We start from the raw sequence: 24,386 nt of genomic DNA, 5'->3' as shown, positions 1-24,386 counted from the left end.
ACCATGCAAAGCAAAGCCTGGTATTTAAGTGGAGAAGGGTAGAGGGGCGGGTCCATTATCCACGAGTTTCGAAGGCTGCGGTTGGTCCAAAGGATCGACCCCAGACGGATTTCTCGGTCATCAAAAAAAAAAATTCAAAAAGCATAATTAGCCTGAAAAATCATGTTTTTTGTTCTGATAGGTAGAAGAACCAATCACTATGGAAAAGTGGAAATTTGTGAGACAGTATCTGCAATAGCTAAAATTATATGAAGGTTTAACATTAAAAAAGGGGAACCCACAATAAATGGCTACTAATGAAGTGGCTTTGGAGATATGGCACGGGAGAATCAAGCCTATGGAAGGAAGTGATCACTGCCAAGCATGGGAAAAGAGATAACTGGAGCACTAAAAGTTCTAATGCACCCTATGGTGTGGGTCCTTGGAAGTACATCAGTAAATTGGGGAATGAATTTTTCCAGTACATCCACTTCAAACCAGGCAATGGGGTTCACATAAGATTCTGGAAAGATAAATGGCTAAACAACACTTCACTCATGGTTTAGTATCCTAGCCTATATCAGATTGTTGTCCACCAGAATTCCTCTATAGCTCAAAACAGAAATGGTAGCAAAAGAATGCTACAGGCAGATTGGTTCCCAGAACCAGATGATAGATGCATGGCCCTGGAAGTTAATATGGAAGACCAAACTACCTATCAAAGTCATTTGCCACAACCGGATCGCCCTCAATGAGGCCTGCTTAACTCAAAACAACCTCAACAGAAGAGGTTTCCAGTTGATTAACAGGTGTTATCTATGTCTGGGAGATGCAGAAACTGTCAACCACCTGTTTTTGCACTGCCCTGTGGCTTTTGACCTTTGGAATATGTTCCTTTGCATTTTTGACTTGCATTGGGTCATGCCACAGAATATGAAAGAGGCTCAATTGAGCTGGAGTTTATGGAGAGTTGACAAGACCATCAAGAAAATCTGGTTGATGATCCCTGGTGCTATTTTCTGGTGTTTATGGAATGAGAGGAATAGAAGATGATTTGATGGAATCTCAACTCCAAATCACACTCTCAAAGCTATTTGCCTGCTCAATCTTTTTTGTTGGACTAAGTTAGCTTCGGTAATGAGCACTGACCAATTTTTGGACTTTGTTAGCTCCCTGGTCTTAGATTGACACTGTAAAGGGAGCTACAATTCTTATTTTTTTTCTTTCTCCATTTCGTTACTTTTGTAATTCGCATCTACTTGATGCCTTTTGGTAATGGAACACCTTATTTCATCAAAAAAAAAAATTAGAAAAAGGGGAAACTAAATGGATTTTATGATATTCTTTTTTTTTAAGAGGTAAGTATTTGAGATGTCAAAAAATCAGCACAAAGAGAGTGTTGTATTTACATCCAGAAAAGACAAAGAGAGAAAACAAAACAGAAATTCCCTGACTGTCTATACAATGCTTCTATAAGTTGTAACAGTGATTCTACATCACTAACCAACTCCAAATGCGACATCTATAATATAGACACGTGTTCTGTCTACTAACAGTGTTTTATGGTATTCTTTAAATATAGCATTCCATGCGAGGATTAGGTAAAGTGCCGCAGCACAAGGATCTAAAAACAGGAATACGACGTATGTCTCACGCTCACCATCAGCACTAAAACCAACAGTTTGATGCTTGAGAACCGAGTAGCTCCCATTTTAAGCCTTCTAAATAATATTGCTTTGTCCGTGTCATAACCCTTACTTTATTTCTTGAACCTATGAGCATTATTATTAAAGATCACCCTTAGAAGAAAAAGGGTACTAGTGGAGCAGCTGTTATGAAAAGGTAATTTATCCACCTTAGGAAGAGGTATAATGAAAAAATGTTTTCATTCATGTTTAATTTAGCGTTAACTAGAATTTATATTTGCAAAAAGAAGGATAGAGGGACATGTTATTACCACATCATCACCAGCTTTGGTCTCCACTTTAGGAAGCATAATAAGGCGTGAATCACGACTTTCAAGAGTCCCCCCTTTCTTCCTACTGGATGAACTAGTACTTCTGTCCAGCGATGTTGACAATGAACCAGCCTTGGATCCAGTAGAAACAGAAGGTGACCGTGCAGCTGAAGAAGACAATTTCGTAGTGAACTTCCTAGTTGAGACACTACTAACAGTGCTGTCCAATGACGAAGAGGCACTCCTCCTTGCAGAGGAAAGTGATGGTGATGATAATTTAGCTGAGGTTTTCTTAACAGATTCTTGGTTGCTTGCATCAGAACTAACCGATGCTCTTGGAGTCTTCGTAAGGGGCGAAATTGGAACTGATCTTCTAGTCTCTGATGTACTTGATCGAGTTGTAGTTCTAGCATTGGTGGAAGGCAATGTGCTCTTTCGAATTTCAGGAAGAGATCGCCTCATAGGATCTGTGGCCAAAGAGCTACTCTTTTTAGCTGTACCTGAACCAACACTAGTAGCACTAGGTCGTTTAGTTACTGTTGTTGGCTGTTTTTCAGGCAAACCACCAGTGCTATTCCTTCTTGGGCCTGGAGGTGTTCCTGAAATTCGTGAAGTGCTACTAAAGGTTGATTTTGTCAGAGTTGATTTAACACCTCTGGAACTAGAATCAGTACCATCTGTTATTCCAGTTTTCCTCTTCGCTGTCCCAACATTTGTTGCCCCATTTTGGGTTGTTGAACTCGGTCTCACTCTCCTAGAAGATGTTTTCACACTCTCTGCTGATGATTGCTTCAGTAACTCTGACCTTTGTGGCTGTTCAACAAAATCCTGTGGCAGAGGTGGCTTCTCTATTATCTCTGAAGTTTGGCTCTCTTCCACCGAGTCTTCAGTGGATATGAAAACTTGGTCGCCCATTCGCAACAAGTTCTTCAAGAACAATTACCTGTCTAACTAAAACTGTCTCAAAACAAACAAACAAACAAACAAAGCAGGAATTAGCACAAAAGACATCTTCTTTGTGGGGGGGGGGGGGGGGGTTGTAGTACTGATATAGAGAACTAACAGAGCATCACCGGCATTCAGTGTAAGCACGGTGACAATTATACAAAAAAATCTTCGTCCCAGATCTAACACAAAAGTGCAACTTCTTTAGCAGAAATTCAAGCATTTGTCACATTCCCTCAGAACCCTACTATAATCACCACCCCAAATGTAAACAAAGAAAGAGCAAGAATGCACCTTTTCTGGCTAAAATTCAAGCACTTCTTTTCCAATTTCCAGTAAAACCCCACCACGCAAAATGAACAAAGTAGCAAAAAAGCAGCTTCTTTGTAGCTAAAAATTCCAAACAACCCTAGTAACATCACATTCCAAAAAAGGAAGGCAAGAACGCATCTTCTTTTAACCAAAACTATAGCACCTTTTACACTAAACAAGAAAACCAAGAAAGCAGCTTCTTTAGAGCTAAAAATCAGGGATATTTTTCCTACATTGGAGCACCACTTCAGTAAAGATCAAGAAGCGAAAAAACAAAAAAGCAAGAAAGCAGTTGGGTTTTGGTACATACCTAGATAGAGTATAGATCTGGTGAAAGAGGTGGTTCAACAAACACCTAGACCATTTCCGCTTCTTTTTCTTTAGGGTTTTGGGGCAAGAAAAAAGAAGAAAAGCAGTGTAGTAGAGACTAGTAAAGTAGAGAATCCATATGGGAGTTTTCGAAGCGTGGGAAAGAAAAGTGGGAGAGAGAGTGAGTGAATGTAACTGAAGCTGATAATAAGGAAAGAGAGAGATATTTGGTGAAAGCCAATAGGAAAGGTGAGAGTGAGAAAAACACGGGACAATGACATTACATTATTGCTTTCATCCTGAAATGCGCAACCGTTGTCTGCACGCGGGTGACTATGTTGTGCCCGGGGAACATTTATATTCAAATTTTCATTATCCGTTTTCTAGAAGGAATAGGTTTATGTATATGTAACTAAAATATTGGAGTAAATTCTACGGAGTAATTAATCTTCTATACGGAGTCGGTTTGATTACCGAGATTACAAAGATTTTTGTATAAGATTCGATATAAATTTACATTATACTATATTTAGTTGGCATTTCATTTTCGATATAAATAATATAACTATAGTTGTATATTGCAATTTTGATAGTATTAATTTGTGGTGTTAAGCCTATTTTCAATTAGGTTTTCAATTAGGTTTTCAATGGTATACGGAAAAATATGACGTGACACGTGACCGCTTAAAGGAGGACACGTGGAACATCTAAGATGGGATAGCCACCGAACATAGTTATTCTGCTTGTCATCGAAAAAATAACGATCATAAAAAGAGTATTAAATGCTTTGCGCCCGATAACATTTAATACAGAATATAATGATGATTCGTTACAAGGAATTTGGCATTTATGTCTGACATTACATCTTCATCAATGGCCCTCGTAATTGACATTAAAGAAGGGCATGATCCTAAAACCTCATTTCCTAGACGTAGCTATAAGTAGTGAGCTATGCTATCATTGTAAGGACAGAAAAATTCTGGCTAACTTACACTACATTCTATACAGCATTTTAATATAATTTTATTCTCTCGCTTTTGATCTCATTATTGTTATGCCCGAAAACCTTGTTCCCAGATTCATCAGCTCTTTCATTCCATCTACATTTTAAGGCTAAGCATTTTATATTTCATCGGTTATTTCATTATCTTTTGGATCAAATTAATTCACTTGTCTAGAAAGTAGAAACCACGAACAAATTCAATTATACGGTTTTACGGATAAACAGTTTGGCGTCCAACGTGGGGCTAGACAGTCATGCGATTAAATTAATCCTTGCCTTTTTTTACTAACGTGTTTTAATATTTTGTCTTAGCAAAATCACAAAAGAAATGGCAGATAACACTGTTAACGGTATACGCAACCCTGAAATTCAATGGGAACAACCTCATTTCGAGGATTCAATCAGTGATACTCACAATAAGGGGAATGACGCAACGCTGGTACATGACAGGTGCTACCCTCAACAGGTTCGGGAGACAACTACTGATGATGCTGATGAGGGGCATGTGGCGGATAAAGTAAGGGTCTTGCAGGAGCAACATGCAATCATTATAGGCCATCCCACGTGGCAGGATCAGGTTATGACGGAACTGAAGCATGCATTATCGGGTGCCTCAAATAATGCAAACAAGCGAGATCCAGTTCCTCCTGATGTTCCCACGAACCAGGCGACGCAAAGAGTTGATAATAACACTCCTAGGGGCGAAGTTGGCTCCGACGGGGTTGGGGGAGTAGATCCGGCCTCAACAACGAGAACGATCCGTTCAATGATGAACTTTTGCGGTTCATGAAGGAAGTAAACGCTCGCATGAATCAAATCTTGGGCGCACCACCAGCGCTAAAAGGCCCAAACTCGAAAAAATATATTCAATTACCATATAAACCGAGCGCAGCCCCGGAATTAATCCTGAAGAGGTTCAAAATGCCCGAAGTGCCAAAGTGTGACGGAACTTCAGATCCATATGAGCACATTACCACCTACACAATAGCAGTGAAAGAAAATGATTTGGCTCCTCGCGAAATTAAGTTCGTGTTGCTGAAAATAATTGGTGAGACTCTCACAAGGGGAGCTTTAACGTTGTATTCATTATTGCCTGAGCATTCCATAGGTTCCTTTGAGATGCTCGCGGATTCTTTCATCAAAACTGATGCAAGTGCCAGAAAGGTACAAGCCCGAAAAGCTGACATATACAGGATCGAGCTGAGAGAATCCGAATTATTACGAGAGTTCGTTGCCCGATTCTAGAAGGAAAGGATGTTACTACCAACGGTACCGGATGAATGGGCGGCTCAAACGTTCAATAAAGGTTTAAATTCGAGAAGTTCGGCCGCTTCCCTGAAGTTGAAGGAAAGTTTGGTTGAGTTTCAAGTGACGACTTGGGCGGATGTCCACAACCGGTACGAGTCGAAAATAAGGGTCGAAGACGATTAGGTTAGCTTTCCATTGTCGACCAAAGGACGGGAGAATAATAGAGAAAAAATGAAAGTTGATATTGACATGGATATACAGACTTCGAGGGGCTGGTTTTTGCCCTACGAGCGGACAGAAGGTCGTGGCAGGAGCTTCCGGACAGTAGACAAGTTCACCATTGATAGAAGAACCGATCGTGGCTGGAATAACAGATCACTAAAGGATAGAGAAATCTCAGGGCCGCGAGATTCTTCTTACCCAAGGTTGTTGGAGTATAACTTCAACGTCAGTGTGGTGGAGTTGGTATCGGCCATAAGAAATATCAAAGAGGAGCGATTCCTAAGACTTATGAAATATGATCCTAGTCAGAGGGATCCCAATTTATGGTGTGAATACCATAGCACTAACGGCCATCGGACTAGGGACTACCGACACCTCCGGGAAGAAGTGGCAATATTGTTAAAGAATGGTCACCTCAGAGATTTCTTCAGTGATCGAGCTAAAAACAATTAAGGTCGAAACATGGGCGACGCGAAAACCTCAAAAGCAAGAGAAGAACCCCCACACCAAACAATCATCATGATCTTTGGAGTAAATAAAATTAACGGGGTCACATATTCGGCAGCGAAGAAGACACAAGTATTAATAACTCATAATAAAAGGCTCCGGGAAGACGATATCGCATTTACGGACGAAGATGCAGACGAATTACTGCTACCGCACAATGAAGCACTGGTAATTCTTTAAATGTGTTAGATTTTAAAATTAAATGTGTTTTAGTGGATCTAGGAAGTTCAGCTAATATCATATAATTGAGAGTACTGAAGCAAGCTAAACTCGCCGGAAGCATTATCCCGGCAACGAAACTCCGCGCTGGATTCAATCTTACAAGAGTGACAACCCGGGGAGAAATTTTGTTGCTCACGAACGTTGAGGAAGTAATGAAGACAACTCTCTTCGAAGTGGTAGATGGAGACATGGAGTATAACATTATCTTGGGAAGACCATGATCGCATGAGATGAAAGTTGTGCCTTTAATATATCACCAATTGTTAAATTTTCCGACACCCGGGGGGATCAAACAAATAAGGGGTGATCAACCGGCATCAAGGCATATGAATGTAATTTCGATCTCCAGTAGCAAAGGAAAGGAACGTGCAGCATAGCAATTACCGGAACCGACACCTGCCCCCGAACCAGATGAAGTTAGCCCGGGGACAGAAGAGTCGGAACAATACTAGGTACCAAGGTATTTTCAAGTACCATAAGAAACGGACGTGATGAAGTCCACGGCAAAAGAACTGGAGCAAGTTGCGTTGTTCGAAGAATTCATAGAAATGAAATTCCATTTGGGAGCAAGACTGCACCCGGAGCTCAGGTCTGCTTTTATCGAATTCCTTAAAATTAACGCTGATTGTTTTGCATGGTCGCACGAGGATATGACAAGAATTCCAACAGAGGTAGCCGTACACAAGTTAAGCTTGGATCCCAACATACCTCCGGTAAGGCAAAAGAAACGCCATATTACTGAAGCAACGAATAAATTCGTCAAAGAAGATGTAACCTGTTTACTTAATATTGGTTCAATACGAGAGGTAAGATATCTGGACTAGTTAGCCAATATAGTAGTAGTTCCTAAGAAAAATAATAAATTTTACATGTGCGTAGATTATAAGGATCTTAATAAGGCGTACCCGAAAGACTCGTTCCCATTGCCAAATATCGATCAAATGATTGATGTCACAGACGAGTTAGTGAGTTTTCTCGATGCTTGTTATGGGAATAATCAATTGTTAGAAAACTTCAAAGGGAGTTATAGTAATTCCTACCAAAAAAGGTATTTTCTACCAACTCCCGGTAACTCAAGATAGTGTCACCAGAAAGTAGGGGGCTATATGTAGAGGGAAAAATACGACATAACACGTGGTCACTTAAAGGAAGGACACGTGGAACGGAAGATGGGGATGGCCACCGAACATAGCTATTCCGCTTGTCACTGAAAAGAATAACGATCATAAAAAGAGTATTAAATGCTTTGTGCTTGATAACATTTAATTCAAAAATATTTTGCAGCATTAAGGATGATTGCTCATTATAAGGAATTTGGCATTTATGTCTAACGTTACATCTTCATCAATGGCCCTCATAATTGATGTTAAAGAAGGGCATGATCCTAAGACATCATTTCCTAGACGTAGCTATAAATAGTAAGCTTTTTTATCATTGTAAGGACAAGGATTTTATGGCTATCAACCACACATTCTATACAATATTTTAATATAATTTTATTCTCTTGCTTTTGATCTCATTATTGTTGTGCCCGTAAACCCTGTTCCCGGACTCATTAGTTCTGTCATTTCATCTACATTCTAAGGCTAAGTATTTTATATTTTATCGGTTATTTCATTATCTTTTTTATCAAATTAATTCACTTGTCTAGAAATCACGAATAAATTTAACTCTACCGTTTTACGAGTAAACATCAATATGATTAATCCCTTTCAAGAATGTTGTTTCTCGATAATATATACAGGAGTAACTTCTCTTTTGGCAGCTCGTAAATTATAAAGAAAGCAACTCTCAATTTGATTATGCATATAAAAATGGACAATTAAAGTGTGGTAACAAAGATATTAAAATGAAGATCGCAAAACACAATATTGTTATAATATTGTTCTGTAGACTAAAATAATAATAAATAAATTTCTAGAAAATGTGTACAAATATCATTCTACCCTTATAATTATGAATTGTTTACCCGTAAAACGGTACAGTTGAATTTATACGTGATTTCTAGATAAGTAAATTAATTTAATCCTAAAATAATAAAATAATTAAAGAAATGCGCAATACTTGGCCTTGAAATAAAGATAAAATCACGAAAAACAGTAATTCAGGGGGCAGAGCTTCCGGGCACAACAATGATGAAACTAAGGAACAAGAATGTAAAATTGTATAAATCTTTTGATTGATTATATCGTAAGTTTGCGAGAAAAGTCGTGTCATTTACAATAATAACATAGCTCACTATTTATAGCTGCACCTAAGGAACAAGGTCCTAGGACCATGCCCTTCTTTAATGTCAATTATGAGGGCCATTGAATAAGGTGTAACAACGAGCATAATTGACAAATTCTCTATAACGGGCAGCGCACTAAATATTGTGGAATATTGTCCATTAAATGCTACTAGGTGGAGGGTATTTATTGTATCTTTATGTGTGTCACTCTTTCCGGTGGCAAACGGGACAATTGCCTTCGGTTTTAACTATCCCCCGCCTTAGGTTCCACATGTCCCTCTTTTAGACAACCACGTAGCATAACATATTTTATCCTATACAAATAGTACCCACTCTTTCCGGTGACATAACTTTGTGTCACCGGAAAGTTTGTAGAACCACTATTTTTGGAGAGAATTATTATGATTCTTTCTGAAAAGCTTCAAACGGTTAATTAGACGCACGTCTCTCCGCATTTAATGTCCCGAACACGCGTCATCCCATAATTCAGCATAACTTTTCCCGATTATCGAGGTAATCATGGCCACGAATTTGGCCGCCTAAACCTTTACTTATACGCATCAACCTCCTTCATTCATACTCCATAACTCTCCAAACTTTCTAAAACTTTCTTTATTCAACTTGCATCATGTTCTTCAACCTTTCTTCAACTCTCTTCAAACGAAAAAGCTTTTCCTTCTTCCATATAATGGCTTCTTCTTCAAAGAATACCAGTTCCTCAAAGAACAAGAACAAAGGTGAGGACTCTGCTCCTCCAGCAGCGGTCACCATCATCCCTAAAAGTCTTGTTACAACAAAAGCCTTCGAAGAGAAATTTCCTTCTATTAGCCCTCGTATGGGCCGTTAACAGGTATCCTTATTCCATTTATCCTTTTAGCATTCCTATTATGAAGGAAGACTGACGTTGCTATGACTTAGACATTATCGCTCCCGAACTGGGGGAGCGGTTAACCTTTCCCAAGAAGGGTTTCCTGCCTCGACGGCTCGGTGGGTTCCCCCTAGGGTTGAGGGCCTGAACCGATGGGTTCAGAAGATTTTGGACGTTACCACGCCTGAAACACGCTCATGGAAAGAGCTATCCTTGAAATACAGGTGGAAGGCCAAAAATCATGGTAAGTTTAACTCGTTATATCCTTACCTTTTCTTATGAAAACATTATCTGACTCATTCATTTTGTGAAATATAGGTCTACCCCAAGGCAGAGTTGTTGTCCCCGATAAAGACATTTTGGCTGATCTTGCTGATGTGGTGAGGCTACTACAAAAAGCTTTTTCACAGACATGCACCTCCGAGCCTGCTTCTGGTGTAAGTGCTTATTCTCGGAGTCCCCCGCCGGAGAACAAGCAACCAAGAAGAAGACATTCCTCTGCGGCTGGAGGAAAAAATAAGAGGGCAAAGAATTATGCCTCTGAGTCGTATCCGGAAGTCGTGGTAACGAGCCCTCCGCCCGGGTCGGCCATTGATACCGTGATGATTGACAACGATGGAGAGGCCAATGATGAAGGAGTTTCTCTACATATAAGATGATGACCTTCCTCAACTCAATGAACCGCTCAATCCGTTGAGTTAGTTACACCAGCCAAGGACGATGTCTCGGCGCTCTAGGGGGAATATGAAATGGTAGAAAATGCCAACTCTCGCTTTTGTGTCCCAGTCGTTGCGCTCGGTATTTTGAGGCTTATTATCGGGTCCCTTCCGTCCTCGGCTAACGAGCAACCAACACCAGCACTACGTTTGTCACAGCTGTTTCTCACCCATCAACACCATCAGTTCATCTCCAGATTTACTAACACCAGCAATTGCCACATCATTTCCACCTTTATCAACTCTTCCACCAGCAAATATTACATCATCTCCACCAGGCGCATCTGCCCGAGAAGAGGGTGTCCTTCTCCCCTAGTCCCTAGTTCATGGGAATCTGGAGCAAAACTATATTCCACCCCCTCTAAAGATCCACAAAGGAGGAGGAGCGTTACTCTCTCGATCTCCACCGGATGTAATTTGCTATCCCGGCTGGTGGAACTTGCTAACTATCTGAAGCCTTTAGCTTTGGAGAAAGATTGGGAAAAGATACATGCTTTATCGGGAGAGTGTTTGTTGAACAATGCCATGCACAATGCCGTAGCGGTACATTCTTTATTTCCTTTGTTATTCCTTTTGATTTTGCCTAAAAATATCCTAAGTTTGCCTTTCTTACTTCATAGGCCAACTTTATCGCTTCTGAGGGCCTTCAAATGTTGATTCGGGAAAAGGAAGAACTTGCCTCTGCAAGGGATCGACTTTTGGCCGAGCGAGAGCAAACTGTCGCTCGCCTCTCATAATTGGAAGCCAAAAATGTTGAGATCGTTGTATTGGAGACTCGTTTGCAACAAAGCGAGTAAGAAGTGGTAACCATTAGCCAATAGATTGGCCCGCTGAGGGTTAAATTTGACTAAGCTAGGGCCAAATGGGCTGAAGTCCATAATACCTTTCTTGCTGCAACCGACCGTGAGGCTGCCTCCGCTAAAAGATTGGCCAACTTAGAGGCAACCTTGAACTCCAAAACTGAAGAGCTTGCTACTGCGGGGGTGAAACATGCCTAGTTAGAGGAGAAATATAGGAAAACGATCGAGCATATTAATCTCGTCCAATTTCACTTCTCTATTTGAGGATATGAAAACGGTCGATGCAATAGTAATACCCAACAAGGAGTCGGGGTCGATTTTCCACATGGAGCTATGAATGGGTATTAGGGATATATATTATAGTGTATGAACTTGAATTATCTCAAATTGCACTTCCACAAAATTTGGTGAGTATTCCCGCTGTCACGCGGGAATTTTAAAATTTTAAAATTTTAAACTAAGATTACAAACTAAGAATTTAAACTAGGAAATTATTTTTGGTTGTTTTTCAAATGATATAAAAGGACTAGGGCTATGACCTTCACCTAGGTGTTCGCTTAATGCGTTGTAAGCCTTAAAGCTTGTTTTATTGGTCGGGGTGCATTATAGCCATCAACACTCAAATACCCACTCAATACCTCTCGGTGAGAGAGTGATTTTGCCCAATTTGGCATTCTCAAGTCCAGATGGGTATTGAACAAAGCAGTTGATAATAAGCTCAAGTCGGGTTTTACTATCTCTAGATTCAACCCTTTAATTGGTTTATCAATCTCTCGATTGACCCAATTCTGAGCTAGCCAAGTTTTACTAGACTAAGTCTCTATTTCTCAAGTAGAGACCCAGTCAATTAGGCATGAAATAATGTTTGCAACCATTAAATCTTCAATTAAAAGCAAGAACAAGGCTAGATAATCAACACTCAACCATAAACAAACAATAAGTCAAACACACATCAAGTTCACACACTAGGGTTGGGTGACAACCCTAGTGAAACCCTAGCTACTCATACTTAAATTAGAAGATAAAGAAGAGAAAATGTGTCACGCCCCAAACCTGAAGGGATGTGGCCGACACCCGGTACCATACTCGGCCCGAGCGAACCACTCTGTAACTGTGAACTCTAGATGAATAACCCTCAACCTAGGCCGATGAGGCCATATTCTGAATTATCTAATTTGTCTCATCTAAGGGGTAAACATACCCAATATATATATATATATATATATATATATATATATATATATATATATATATATATATATATATATATATATATATATATATATATATATATATATATATATATGCAGACTAACGAGGCCGCCGTGAACATCTACTGTTATACAAACTATACAGGACTTGTCTACAAGCCTCTAGAGATAGTTGAATTGTAACATGGTCGGGACAGGGCCTCGACCTACCTATCAAACCTGTATATATAAAACGGACTCCAAGGTCTAGACCTGGTAACTCCGGGGAAGTGGAGCTTACCAACCAAGCTGATATTTGGCTCTGTCTACTGGGAAGGTTTATCCAGCTGTCTATCAGGCCCTACATACATGAAATGCAGCGTCCCCAGCAAAGAGATGTCAGTACAAATAATGTACTGAGTATGTAAGGCAACAAAATAACTGAAAGCCGAAACTGAATTGATGATATAATAACGGAATGTAACTGGGAGTCAAAAATAATCTAAAGATATGCTTACCTGCTGATACTGACTCAACTCTCTCCATATGGTATGTAAAATAGTTGTCCGGCCCTATAAGGCTCGGTATGTGTAACTGCCCTGCCGTAGTAGGCTCGCTCATAGGCGCTCGGCCATACTAGGCTCTGTATCTCGGCCATTTTAGGCTCGCTCATAGGCGCTCGGCCACAGTAGGCTCGGTATATAACTTACCATCTGATCAGAGGTTGCCCAATAGGGGCCTGCCCACCGATTATAGCTCGATGGTGGTAAAAAATACTGTAACACTGTATATATATATATATATATACTTTCTGCTCTCTTATACACACATACACACACACACACACACACACTCTACTCTCTTAGCTCAAATAAGACAATACTAAACTGAATATGAAGTCCCGATAAGGGAGAATACTGTAACTTCTGAGACTAGGATAATGTGAATAAATTCAGGAATACGAACTTCTCTTTATGCCTCGTTATCAAACTCATGTAGTTACAAGATCATGCCAAAATGAAGAAAGGTTTAGCCTTAACACACCTTATCACAATCTTTCCAATCACCAACTTGAACTCGCCTCTTCTCACCTTAATCTACAACAATGATAATAATACTATCATTAAGTTACGAAAGGTACAACTAACGCACAACGAACGACAAACTTATTTTGTATTAAAACAGACAGCATCTCCCCTATAATCCTTTACTTCCTCCAAATTCAAGATAACATCACAACACCAAAAACAACAATAACAACATATATACATTAGTTTCCAACCTCATGCATACCACACAATACTACAAAACAGCCCAACACACCCCAATCTCTTCATACACAAAACGACAATCGTAGTAGTGTCAACAACCCGAAATTGTTACGGTGAACGACCAGCCCGACATCCTGCATTTATGTGGTGTTTCTCCACACCCTTCCTCCTCCAAAACTCCACAAAACAGTAGTAAAACACGCTGCCCAACAGCAACACAAAACAGTCCATAAAACAGTCCACAAAACAGTCCGCTACAAGTGAATAACTCAAACTCACGGCTTCCGATCACCGTCTCGTGAGTTCTTACAAATATAGAATGACTTACTATGCATATACAGCAGGAAAAAAAATGGATGAAAGAGAGCAGTAAACTTACCTTATTTGTTGGATAACTCGGCTTCTATCTTGGTTCTTCAAACTCTAGGCTTTACCTCCAATTAGAACTTGAAAGGGAGAGAAAATCAATTGGGGTTTGGGGAAAATTTTTGGGATGAGTTTTGCAGAGATTAAGTCTAGTTATTTTTCCCTATTATCAACCTAATATATGAAGGGGATAAGCCTTTAAAACTTCCTCTTTGAATGACCCAAACTGGCCCATTTTTGGACGACCCGAAGAGGCCCATTTTTGGATTTTCGTTTAAGCAAGTAGATGACAGTCTGCGCAGTCTCGGAAAAACTCCCATATCTCTCTACTCCGATGTCGTATTGACAAACGGTTTAATGTGTTTGAAAATAGACTCATAGATATTTAATTTGATGGGTGAAACACCCCATAACTCTACGTATATTGGGAGAAAATGTCAGTTACATTGGACCCATAGTTTAAGTAAAACTTATGAACGTAACTTGTGATGACTTTCATCGACTTTTGTTCCACCACTCGCTTGACTTCAAAATATAACACACGAATATCATACGACTAAAATAACTCATAACATAACCTCCTTATCATGTTAAACACCCTGGTCTCACTCCAAAAGTACATGCTATAACATTCCCAATTTGTCGATTTTCGACGAAACATTATGTTTTTCAATTCCTTTAGCTTTTGAACCTTCTAACCATCTTTGTACTTGTTGTTCATGATCTTTAATATTTGTAACCTCCGAGGTAATATGATTAACTTACTTTGTAAATTTTTCAAATATGATTTCATTTCTGAGCTTACATCAATTGACTTATGACGTACTCGTACGTACGAAAACATGGGTTGTAACATCATTCCCCCCTCTGGAACATTCGTCCTCGAATGTTGTCTGGTGCACTTATCAGTCTCATAACCTATAGCTCTCATAAATACTTTATTGCTGGCCTTTCCATCTAGGCAACTGTTCTATGAATAAATTCATAGGCCAGTGCATTCCCCCCTTTAGGCCTCTTTCTCACAGCACGACTTGTGGTCGGAATCCTTCCAATCTCGTAATTATTGTGACCTTCTGTCATGCAGTATGTAAGACTTTGTCCTTGTATGTGCGCCTATGCGACTCTTCTGTTCCTTTTCCTCCAGCTTTTAGCCCATTTCTAGGCCTCACTTTGGGAACATATACAGAACTATGACAAGTTGTTCCTCCCGGTGTATATAGGTGTGGTGAAGTTCTTCGCTCGATACTTTGTCAAACTTATGACTGTTGCGATATCTTGTTTCGTAGCCTTGTAAATATATCCTTATGGCTTTACTACATCTAGGTAGGTTATACTACACTATCACACTTACTTCAGTTTATTGTTGCCGAGGTTTGCTATCCAACTCCAGGTTACCTCTCGTTGCTTATCCTATATGTATAAATCTAAGTCCTTTAGTTCTTCCTCATTACTGTTCATCTTAAAAATGACGCCCTGATATCATCTCATACTTTGGAACTTTTATCTGCCTATTGTTGGTTCACCTTAATGTTGATCTATAATCTACCATTGATAACTTGAAACCTCTTACGTAATACATTGTCCTTAGGGATCACGTCTCATCAGGAAACATCTGAAGTTATTTGCTTGATCCATCTAGGGACGATACTATACTTCAATAACTGTATTTCATCGCATCCCAACGTGATTCATCTTATGAGGGGTATTCTAATCTCATGCAATTCATGAGATATATTCTCTTTGAATCATTAACCAATCAATGGCCTTAGCGTCATCCTCTTATATATCACAATTACACCATTATTCTACTACCAGGGCAACATTTTATCTCTTCAAATTGCTCATAGTCTTAGACTCCTCTGAGTTCATTCAGGCTATACTGAGTTTTTTTTTTATAACTTATGGAAACCATCAGCTCTCTTATTTTGATGGGCTTAATTCTGTGGCCTTACCTATTCTCGTCACCTTCTCAATAACCTTGTTGCTCTACCATACTTTAGCTTGCGACCTACACATATCTATTTATAGTACTCACAACCTTCCTTTAACTTTCTAGCACCATATATTTCCTTATGTTATTCTGGAACTTCAAGCGAGACATCAGATCGTCTCTAACTCTTCTTTACTCTCTTCACTAGACCTCTCGGTACTTGGAAACTATAGGCTAGAAGATATTTCCCTGACAACACCACTATCATTTGTGGATACTGAATCATAGCGCTTCTAGCCCGCTATCTGATGTATGGACTATTCACAACCTTCTACATTTGAGCATTTCGTACCTTCTTAACCTTTACCTTACTTAGCTTTTAATATCGCATTGTATCTTCTGTCTCTTTCATAACCCCCCTTCCACATAGGTAGAATTCACTTCCACCTCTTGAAGCTCTACTATAAACTTGCATCTTTAGTGCGTACACAATCCGATGGGTGCTTCATACTTACTCCTTATGAGACTAGTACTTTTTTTTCTAGCTTTATTGTAGAGTCGTTATAGAATATGGCTGTTGTACTATCTTTCTTGTACCTCTAATGTTAAGAGTGATTTTGCAATGTTCAAACTCCTAATTCACCTACCTGATGTAACTCGTTAGTTTCCTCTTCTCTCCCAGCCTTTAAGTAGGCTTAAGCTATCTTTCGATCTGTTGCTCAGGGTATTATTACTTTCTCCTTTGGTGGACGCCATGGAACATCCATAATATAATCTTCTAACAATTCAAGTCTTTGTCTGTGAGGTGGACTCAATTCTTTTTGTTTTAACTTTATACCGGCATCTCCTATAGCTGTAGGAATGTCAACATATATGCTGCATGGATAATACTCTGAAATGTTAAGTGCGGTCATAACATAACTAACTCTGGGTCATTGATTTAATAATTCCTTTTGTGCCTTCTCAGTTTTCTTTAAAAGTGCGCAATTACTTCTCCTGGTCGTTCTGCCACTTATTGCATGAATACTTGGCTTATCCTAGTGCCAACACCTATTGGAATTTCGTGCAACTCACATGATATCAAATATTTCTTTTGATTTTTACTTCCCGTTCATTAGCCACAATAGGTGCCACTTTCTTATGGAGTGTATACAATATTGTAGTGAGACTGTTGTTACAAGATCATTTTTTCTTTAGGTCACTATGCTTATGTTGAAGCCTTCTTCCTTATTTCCTCAGGTAGTTTTTCGTTGTAGCACTTAGGGAAGACCCTCTGACTCTTGTAGAGCTGGGAGCTTTTTACATCGTATACCCGACGAAAGATTTGATGAACTGACTCGCCAATAATTATCCTTAGTTACTTATCTCTGCGCCCTTATGCTCGTAGGGTTACTTCTGCACTCGAATTTTTATTATCTCCTCAGTGGTACTCTCTCTTTCATTTCCATAACACTTATACGGTACCTTTTACTGCCCAACTCCTATCAGAATATTCCTCAAGGATTACAATGTCGTATCTACGAGGCCGAATTTCCTATGCTGGGTTTCACTTCATTTATCTTGCATGATCTACTGATTTATCTAAGACCTCTTGTCTAGTCATGACTAGGCTCTTCCAGAATTCCTGAATGAACTAATAACTATTCATCAGTCCATGCTCATATTTACCTTCTGGGTAACCACTCTTGGGTTATGTCTTCTACCTTAACTTAACTTTTGCACTGGCTCCTAATGTATCAAGTGTTCATTCGCTCTTATTTATCAATAACATTTGGTGTGGGAACCCTTACTACTTCCCCTCGTCGTCGTGCTTGCATAATGTTCTGGACTCGTATCATGTCTATAGGATCTGAATAAATGCAATATCATTCCTTTCACTAAGTGGTCCATAGTTACCTGGACCACTTAGCTCTGACTTAATACCATATTACACCATCTTCCCCCCTTTAGGGGAGTATTAACATGTAATGCTATGAAGACTTACTTATAAATATTTTACCTCTTTATCTTCGACGTATTTTCACGTCTTTATTGACTCTTACTTGTTACACCCTATATTTTCGTAAATAAAACTGCATCGTGAGCAAACTAATGTAGGACCCAAAGAAATGAGATCATCTTTGAAAATATATAAAACAAGTTAATCATGTTACCTTGGAAGTTACAAATATTGAAGATCATGAACAACAAGTACAAAGAGGGATGGAAGGTTTAGAAGCTAAAGGAATTGAAAAAAATAATATTTCGTCGAAAGCCGACAAATTGGGAATGTTATAGCATGTACTTTTGGGATGAGACCAGGGTGTTTTACATGATAAAGAGGTTATGTTACGAGTTACGTTATTCGTATGATAGTCGTGTGTTATGTTTTGAAGTCAAGCGAGAGGTGGAACAAAAGTCGATGAAAGTCATCACAAGTTACGTTCATAAGTTTTACTGAAACTTTAGGTTAAATGTAACTGCCATTTTCTCCCAATATACTTAGAGTTATGGGGTGTTCCACCCATCAAATTAAAGATCTATGAGTCTACTTTCCAACGCATTAAACCGTTTGTCAATACGATATCTGAGTAGAGAGATATGGGCATTTTTGCGAGACTGCGCAGACTGTCACCTATTTGCTTAAACGAGAATCCAAAACTGGGCCTGTTCGGGTCGTCCAAAAATGGGCCTGTTCGGGTCGTTCAAAGAGGCCTTTTTAAAGTCCTATCCCCTTCATATATTATTCTGATAATAGGGCAAAATAACCAGACTCATTTTCTGCAAAACTCCTCCCAAATATTTCCCCCAAACCCCAATTGATTTTCTCCCCTTTCAAGTTCTAATCGGAGGTAAAGCCTAGAGTTTGAAGAACCAAGATAGGAGTTGTAGATGTATAGTAAATCGTTCTATATTTGTAAGAACTCACGGGACGGTGATCGAAAGCCGTGAGTTCGAGTTATTCACTTGTAGCGGACTGTTTTGTGGTGCTATTGGGCTGCATGTTTTACTACTATTTTGTGGAGTTTTAGAGGAGGAAGGGTGTGGATAAACACCACATAAATGCAGGATGTTGGGCTGGTCGTTCGTCGTAACATTTTCGGGTTGTTGACACTACTACGGTGGTCGTTTTGTGTATGAAGAGATTGGGGTGTGTTGGGCTGTTTTATAGTATTGTGTGGTGTGCATAAAGTTGGAAAACAATTTATATATGTTGTTATTGTTGTTTTTGGTGTTGTTGGTGTTATCTTGAATTTGGAGGAAGTAAGGATTATAGGGGAAATGCTGTCCGTTTTAATACAAAATAAGCATGTCATTCGTTGTGCGATAGTTATACGTTTCATAACTTAATGATAGTATTATTATCGTTGTTGTAGATTAAGGTGAGAAGAGGCGAGTTCAACTTGGTGATTGAAAAAGTGTGATAAGGTATGTTAAGGCTAAGCCTTCCTTCATTTTGGCATGATCTCGTAGCTACATGTGTTAGTAATGAGACATAAAAGAGAAGTTCGTATTCATGAATTTATTCACATTATTCTAGTCTCATAAGTTATAATATTATTCCTTATCGAGACTCTATATTCAATTTAGTATTGTCTTCTTCCAGTCAAGAGAGCAACAAGCCTATATATACAGTATTACAGTATTTTCATTACCATCGAGCTATAATCGATGGGCAGGCCCCTATTGGGCAACCTCTGATCAGATGGAAAGTTATATACCGATCCTACTATGGCCGAGCGCCGATGAGCGAGCCCAGCATGGTCGAGATACATAGCCTAGTATGGCCGAGCGCCTATGAGCGAGCCTACTACGGCAGAGCAGTTATATATACCGAGTCTTATAAGGCCGGACAATTATTTTACTTACTATATTGAAGGGGTTAAGTCAGTATCAACAGGTAAGTATATCTCCAGATCATCTTTGACTCCCAATTACTTTCAGTTATTATATTATCAGTTCAGTTTCAACTTTTAGTTATGTTATCGCCTTATATACTCGGTACATTATTTTGTACTGACGTCCCTTTTCTGGGGACGCTACATTTCATGCATGCAGGTTCAGATAGACAGACGGGTATACCTCCTCAGTAGGTGTTTTCAGAGTTCAGCCTGATCGGTAAGCTCCATATCCTTCGGAGTTATCGGGTTTAGGTTTTCGTGTACATCTTCTGTATGTATGTATATATATTATGGGTAGGTCGGGGCCCTGTTCCGATCACAATATATCTATAAGTAGAGGCTTGTAGACATATCGTGTCAGTTAGTGCATTATGTTGGGCTTGTAGGCCTGGTATGTATATTTTGGTGGTTTGTCAGTTGTAGTAGTTATGACGGCCTTGTCGGCCCAACTTTATATTGATGTTTAGTCAGCTCTAGTTTCCATTCAGTTTTATATTTTGCTTCGCAAATTGTCTTGCAAGGTGGCCCCTTGGCCAGATTATGACATTATATGTTCAGAGTCCCTTAGTTGCAATTTGGTACACTAGGTTAGTTGAGGCACCGGGTGCCAGTCTCGCTTCCAGGTCCGGGCGTGACAAACTTGGTATCAGAGCAGTTCTATCCTAGGGAGTCTACAAGCCATATCTAGTAGGATCTTGTTTATAGATGTGTTGTGCACCACATTATATAAGGAGGGAGTTACAAGGCATTTAGGAGTTGGTTACCCTTCTTTCAAATCTAAATCGTGTTGTAGAACAGAGTTATAGGAAATTTGAGTTAAACTTACGTGTTCGTGTTTTCATACACAGATGACGGTGACTAGGAAGACTACGGCTAGCCAGAGGGGAGATACAACAACAGGTGAGGGGACCAGCAGGGTACCCCCAGTAGATGGGTCCTAGTCTGAGGCCCAAGGCGAGACCCATACTCAGCCATTACCGGCTCCTCCACCACCTGAGGAGATTCCTAGGGATATCGCACATCCAGTTCCCCCTCCACATCTATCAGATCAGTACTTGAGGAGTGCGGTGCATTTGTTGACACAATTGGTAGCTACCCAGCAACAAGCTAGGGCATCAGCTAGTGCAGGATCTTCTGAGGGGTCTGGGAGTTCAAGGGTCCGAGAGTTTATTGCTTTGAGTCCCCCAGAGTTTACGGGGTCAGATCAGAGGGAGGACCCGCAGGATTTCATAGATAAGCTTCACAGGATCTTTCGATTTATGCATGCCACAGAGAAAGAAACAGTTGAGCTAGCAACTTTTCGACTCCGAGATATAGCCATCCTTTGGTACGAGGGATGGGGGAGGTCCAGGGCACGTGATGCACCTCCAGCTAGTTGGGAGAATTTTTCAGATGCTTTCCTTGACCAGTACTTACCGCAGGAGATCTGACAGGCTCGGGTCGATCAGTTTCTAGCCCTTAAGTAAGGCAATATGAGTGTTCGAGAGTATAGTCTCCGTTTTGACTCATTAGCCAGATATGCACCATCCATAGTTGCTACTATGCATGACAGGATCCACAGGTTTATAGCAGGGTTAGACCCAGAGTTGACCGAGGCATGTACCACCGCTGCATTGCCTGATAATATGGATATCTCCCGGATTCAGGCATTCGCTTAAAATATAGAAAGGGGTAGGCGTCAACAGCAGGGTACAGAGAGTACTGAGCAAGGGTAGCGTAAGATGATGCGATTTCCTAGGTTTCAGGAGCAGTCTCAGGGTAGTTATAGGCCCCAGTACTTCGGACGGCCACCTAGGCCTCCGCCACCTCAGTTGCAGGGTTACAGGTATGACCGCTATACTCAGTCAGGACCAGGTGAGAGCTCACGGGTGTCAATTTTGCAACGACAACGAGGTTCAAGGCAGACATGGTCATTTCCGCCGCGGTGTGACATCTGTGGTAGAGGACACTTGGGCCAATGCCAAGCAGGTTCTGATGCTTGTTATACATGTGGGCGTCCGGGGCATATAATGCGAGATTTCCCAAACAGAGATTCTGGGGATATGGCACAACCAGCAAGTTCAGCGATAGGATCATCTATGTCTGTGCATCCTTCTAGGCGCGAGTCTCAATCTTCGGCTGGTAGAGGTCGAGGCAGAGGTAGAGGTTCCAGTTCAGGTGTTAATTAGAACCGTATTTATGCTTTAGCGGGTCGACATGACCAGGAGTCTTCACCAGACGTTGTGACAGGTATATTGACCATTTGCTCTCACGATGCTTATGCCTTGATAGACCCAGGATCTACTTTATCATATATTACCCCATTTGTCGCGAAGAAATTTGGTATAGTGCCTGAAATACTAAGTGATCCTTTTGCGGTATCTACACCGGTCGGAGAATCGATTATTGCTAGACGGGTTTACCAAGGTTGTACGGAGACAGTTTGTAGTCGTCAGACCTCAGCCGACCTAGTTGAGTTAGAGATGATGGATTTTGATGCTATCATGGGCATGGACTGGTTGTCAGCTTGCTATGCTACAGTTGATTGCCGAGCAAAGGCAGCTAGATTTCATTTTCTAGGTGAGGCAGTCCTTGAATGGGTAGGTAATACAGCGGCACCCAGAGGTAGGTTTATTTCCTATATGAAGGCGAGGAAAATGATTGCAAAAGGGTGCATTTATCATATTGTGCGAGTTAAAGATGCAGATGCTGAGATATTTACACTTCAGTCTATTCCCGTAGTCAACGAGTACGCAGATGTGTTTCCAGATGAACTTCCAGGTATTCCTCCAAAGCGAGAGATTTATTTTAGCATCGATTTGCTTCCAGGAACTCAACCAATATCCATCCCTCCATATAGAATGGCACCTGCCGAATTAAAGGAGTTGAAGGAGCAGTTAAAAGTTTTGCTAGAGAAAGGTTTTATCAGGCCCAGTACCTCACCTTGGGGTGCACCGGTACTCTTTATGCGGAAGAAAGATAGATCGTTGAGGATGTGTATCGATTATAGGCAGCTGAACAAGGTAATTATTAAGAATAAGTATCCACTTCCAAGGATTGATGATTTGTTTGATCAGTGGCAGGGGCTAGATTCTTTTCAAAGATAGATTTGAGATCGGGATACCACCAGGTCAGAGTTCGGGAGAAAGATATTCCGAAGATAGCCTTCAGGACCCGATATGGCCACTTCGAGTTCCTTGTCATGTCCTTCGGGTTGACGAATGCTCCCGCCGTATTTATGGACTTGATGAATAGCCTATTCCGTCCATTTTTAGATCTGTTCGTGATAGTATTTATTGATGATATTCTAGTCTATTCAAGTTCAGAGGATGAGCATGTGGACCACTTGCGAGCGGTACTCCAAACCCTCCGTGATCGTAAGTTGTATGCTAAGTTTTCTAAATGTGAGTTCTGGTTGAAGTCTGTAGCATTCTTGGGGCATATTGTATCCGATGAAGGTATAAAGGTAGACACTCAAAAGATTGAGGCCGTGAAATCTTGGCCTAGACCTACCACTCCGACAGAGGTTCGTAGCTTTCTAGGCTCAGAAAGATACTACCGGAGATTCGTAGAGGGTTTTTCTTCCCTTTCGGCACCATTGACGAAGTTGACACAGAAATCAACTAAGTTTCAATGAACGGAGGCTTGCGAGCGGAGTTTCCAAGAGCTTAAGAACAGGTTGACCTCAGCGCCAATTCTAACACTTCCAGAGGGTCCAGAGGGTTATGTCGTGTATTGTGATGCCTCAGGTGTTGGTTTAGGATGTGTCCTGATGCAACATGGGAAGGTAATTGCTTATGCTTCAAGGCAGTTAAGGAAGCACGAGAAGAATTATCCAACCCATGATCTCGACTTAGCTGCGGTTGTCCATGCACTTAAGATATGGCGGCATTATTTATATGGTGTTCATGTTGATGTATTTACTGATCATAAAAGTCTGCAATATATATTCAAGCAAAAAGAGTTGAATTTGCGACAGAGGCGATGGCTTGAGTTATTGAAAGATTATGATGTTAATATTCTCTACCATCCAGGGAAAGCTAATGTTGTAGCAGACGCCTTAAGTCGCCGATCTATGGGTAGCTTAGCACATGTAAAGGCCAAGAAAAGACAATTAACTAGAATGATTCATCAATTGGCTTGTTTGGGGGTTCGGTTAGTAGATTTCGACGATGGTGGAGTTGTACTCCAAAACACTGCAAAATCATCTCTCATAGTTGAAGTCAAGGAAATGCAGTACGATGACCCAGAGTTGGTCGAGTTGAGAGAGCGAGTTCCGCAGCAGAAGACTCTATTATTAGAGCTCAAGGGAGATGGAGTTCTCAGATATAGGGGTCGTTTGTGTGTTCCAGATGTAGCAGGGCTACAAGACAGGATTATGTCAGAGGCACATTATTCGTGGTACTCCATTCATCCTGGGCCGACGAAGATGTATCATTACATTAAGGATG

The 24,386-nt window shown here is 40.4% G+C and overlaps 2 protein-coding genes across 5 annotated transcripts in view; one reads left to right on the top strand and one right to left on the bottom strand.

The window, feature by feature from the left end:
* LOC104093815 (187-kDa microtubule-associated protein AIR9) overlaps positions 1 to 3,799 on the bottom strand; it is a 32,229-nt gene extending 28,430 nt beyond the window's left edge. Inside the window, exons 1-3 of one of the 4 annotated variants that reach the window (XM_018769939.3) lie at positions 3,504 to 3,799; positions 3,176 to 3,290; positions 1,937 to 2,893 (exon numbers count right to left, since the gene is read on the bottom strand). In XM_018769939.3, the coding sequence (XP_018625455.1) occupies positions 1,937 to 2,851 (915 nt within the window). In that variant the 5' untranslated portion in view covers positions 2,852 to 2,893; positions 3,176 to 3,290; positions 3,504 to 3,799. The remainder of the gene's footprint in view (positions 1 to 1,936; positions 2,894 to 3,175; positions 3,291 to 3,503) is intronic. The other 3 variants (XM_018769944.3, XM_009599632.4, XM_009599646.4) reach the window with 3 other exon arrangements.
* Positions 3,800 to 21,677: 17,878 nt separating this feature from the next.
* Positions 21,678 to 22,124, top strand: LOC138904873 (serine/arginine-rich splicing factor RS2Z32-like). The gene has a single exon (XM_070193372.1). The coding sequence runs from the start codon at positions 21,678 to 21,680 to the stop codon at positions 22,122 to 22,124; it is 447 nt and encodes a 148-aa protein (XP_070049473.1).
* The last annotated feature ends 2,262 nt before the right edge of the window (positions 22,125 to 24,386 follow it).

Source organism: Nicotiana tomentosiformis, chromosome 2, assembly GCF_000390325.3.
Source record: "Nicotiana tomentosiformis chromosome 2, ASM39032v3, whole genome shotgun sequence".
In the NCBI taxonomy this organism is placed as follows: Eukaryota; Viridiplantae; Streptophyta; class Magnoliopsida; order Solanales; family Solanaceae; genus Nicotiana; species Nicotiana tomentosiformis.
This window is presented reverse-complemented; position numbering and strand designations above follow the sequence as displayed.